The 3,339-nt window shown below is 50.6% G+C and overlaps 1 protein-coding gene across 1 annotated transcript in view; it reads left to right on the top strand.

Annotated features, from left to right (window-relative positions):
- The window catches only part of ripor3 (RIPOR family member 3), a gene marked incomplete at both ends in the record, with an annotated part of 31,325 nt that overhangs the window by 9,836 nt on the left and 18,150 nt on the right, over positions 1–3,339 (top strand). The window contains 4 exon segments of the mRNA XM_084460689.1: positions 232–381; positions 1,144–1,207; positions 2,463–2,506; positions 3,196–3,321. Of these exon segments, the coding sequence (XP_084316815.1) occupies positions 232–381; positions 1,144–1,207; positions 2,463–2,506; positions 3,196–3,321 (384 nt within the window).

Here is a 3,339-nt window from a genome sequence, read left to right as displayed (position 1 = left end):
TATCCTTGGGCAAAGACATTGAACCCCAAATTGCATGGCAGCTGCCGCCATTGGTGTGTGAATGTGTGTGTGAATGTGTGTGAATGAGAGGCCTTAATTGTAAAGCGCTTTGGATAAAATTTACCATGAATTGGTTGCTGGCCTGACTTCAGTCACTAAAGACACTCGACCGCTACCCGTGTGCCCTCGAGCAAGGCACGTGTCTGACGCTGTGTGTGCTCCTCCCTGCAGGTGGAGGAGCTGTACGAGGCCTACTGCATCCAGTGGCGTCTGTGCCAGGGAGCGGTCAACATGAAGAGGGCCTTCGCCCTGTCGCCCTCCACGCACTCCTCCAGGGAGAGCCTGCTGGAGCTCGGCCGCAACCACAGACACAGCCTGGAGGTAACGTACGCTCACACACACACACACACCCACACACACACACGCACGCTTACACGCCTGCGCACAGAGTTGATATTTTTGTTCGAGATTACGCCCGAGGGAATCAAACCCACAACCGTATCGTTTCATGCTCCATCCTCTCCCAACTGAGCGTAAAGGGTCCTCGCGCCCCCCTAACAGCGTGTAGTTCAACACCCCCCCCCCCCCCCCCCGCCTCTCTGCCAGCCCCGGCTGCACGGGTCACCACCAGAGTACCGCGCCTCGTTTAATCCTCCCCTGGCCTCGCTCTCTCTGACACGCCGACCCCAGCGAGCGACCCCAGCGAGTGACCTCACTCCGACGGGTCCAGGCCAGTCGCACACAGCAGCCGCTGTGTCTCTGTTTACTACCAGCCCCAGTCTGGAAGCGCAGGTCAGCGGCTGGCCCCTGGCTGCCTGGGCCCCCGCCTGGCCCCTGCCTGGCCCATTCGTCTACACGTCACGCCTTATAGAACGGCTGTACAGTATGTCTTCATTTCTGTGACATGGGGGAGGTAAGGGCACACGTGAGCTTCTGTTACCCCTCAACACTGACACGGGGGGGTGCACACATAGCCTACTGTCTGCCTGTCGGTCCAACTCCCCCCCCCCCCCCTTTCCGTCATTCCTCGAGACTCTCACACGCCCTCTGAGCCAATCGGTCATCGATCATGCGGTACATTTGTCCAAACCACATGTGTGTGTGTATCAGCAGTGAGCCCCGCCCCTCTTCTTGTCCCCCCAGGATATGTCAATCATGGAGGGGGAGCTGGAGATGCTCCTCGGAGAGCTGCACATCAGGATGAAAGGTATCATACACGTTCTAGAACACATACTGTGGAGCTGCGTGCTCTAGAACACATAGAGCCGGTGTTCTAGAACACACAGAGCTGCGTGTTCTAGAACACACGGTGGAGCTATACATTTTAGAACACATCGTGATGGAGTTGCACATTCTAGAATACACCTCAGAGATGAATGTCCTACAGTAGAAGGTCTAATCTCAAGTTTCGCCCACTTCACCGACTCGATGGTTTGCTTGTTCACGCAACCCGGAAGTCTAATGCCAAGTCCATCTCTGTGGTCAGTGGCCTAGCGATCCTGCGTTCCCCTCAGCCCTAAATGCCCCCTAACCATCCCCCTCCGCCCCATAGCTAGCAACCCAAACACTTTGACGAAAAACAGACGATTCTGACTATTTATCACACGATTATTCTCGTTACACAAATGTATCATATATCAGCAAATGCTACAATTGAGCGGTAGTTAGTAATGTTGCTGTTGGCGTGAATGGTTTGGAATGTTGCAAAATGTCAGTGGACTCAAAATTGAGTGCACACTATTTCAATTCTCAATTGAACTGAAACAGTGTTGCAATCCAGATGGGGATTATGAAAGTAATAACAAAGTGATCTCTTTATTGAGGTTTCAGGGAGTGAGTGCTCTGTTTGAGACTGGACAGAACATTCTGGATAATAGAGCTGCATGGTCTAGAGCACATGGCAGAGCTGTATGTTCTAGAACACACGATAGATCTGAATGTTCTAGAACACATGACAGAGCTGTATGTTCTAGAAAACAAGATAGAGCTGAATGCTCTAGAACACATGACAGAGCTGTATGTTCTAGAAAACACGATAGATCTGAATGTTCTAGAACACATGACAGAGCTGTATGTTCTAGAACACACGATAGAGCTGAATGTTCTAGAACACACGATAGAGCTGAATGTTCTAGTACACACGACAGAGCTGAATGTTCTTGAACACACGATAGAGCTGAATGTTCTAGAACACACGATAGAGCTGAATGTTCTAGAACACATGACAGAGCTATATGTTCTAGAACACATGAGAGAGCTGCTTGTTCTAGAACACATGATAGAATGGTATGTTCTAGAACACAGCTGTATATTCCAGAGCACATGATAGCAGCATACTCTGTAGAGGTTAGCAACACGATAAGATGAGATAAAATGAGCTTTAATAAGCTTTAATGGAATTAGAGTGGATCACTCTAACTCTACACAACACATCTCACAACACACGTGTGCTTTTCTGACAGGACTGATTGGCTTTGCCAGACTGTGCCCTGGTGACCAGTATGAGGTAAGCTGCCCTGTCACTCCCCTATAGTGGAACACACTACTAGCTGTTGAGATCTTCACTGTTAGAGAACACTATAGAACACACTACTAATAGTGGAGATCTTCACTATCAGACTGTTTTAGCCAGTCTTCCTGTGTGAGCAGGTGGTGGTCAGTCTGTATTAGTCAGTCTGTGTGTGTGAGCAGGTGGTGATCAGTCTGTGTTTGTGAGCAGGTGGTGGTCAGTCTGTATTAGTCAGTCTGTGTTTGTGAGCAGGTGGTGGTCAGTCTGTATTAGTCAGTCTGTGTGTGTGAGCAGGTGGTGGTCAGTCTGTATTAGTCAGTCTGTGTGTGTGAGCAGGTGGTGGTCAGTCTGTGTGTGTGAGCAGGTGGTGGTCAGTCTGTATTAGTCAGTCTGTGTGTGTGAGCAGGTGGTGGTCAGTCTGTATTAGTCAGTCTGTGTGTGTGAGCAGGTGGTGGTCAGTCTGTGTGTGTGAGCAGGTGGTGGTCAGTCTGTATTAGTCAGTCTGTGTTTGTGAGCAGGTGGTGGTCAGTCTGTATTAGTCAGTCTGTGTGTGTGAGCAGGTGGTGGTCAGTCTGTATTAGTCAGTCTGTGTGTGTGAGCAGGTGGTGGTCAGTCTGTATTAGTCAGTCTGTGTTTGTGAGCAGGTGGTGGTCAGTCTGTATTGGTCAGTCTGTGTGTGTGAGCAGGTGGTGGTCACTCTGGGCCGCCAGCGCTGGAGGATCCGGGGGAAGATCAGAGCAGACGACCAGCAGCTGTGGGAGGAAGAGGAGACGATCTTCCTCCCCCACATCCACCAGAACTTTGAGATCAAGGTTGAGCCGTGCCCAAAA

The sequence above is a fragment of the Borostomias antarcticus genome, assembly GCF_949987555.1.
Source record: "Borostomias antarcticus genome assembly, chromosome: 33".
NCBI lineage: Eukaryota > Metazoa > Chordata > Actinopteri > Stomiiformes > Stomiidae > Borostomias > Borostomias antarcticus.
The sequence above is the reverse complement of the archived record's forward strand: the minus strand, read 5'-3'. Positions and strand labels throughout refer to the sequence as shown.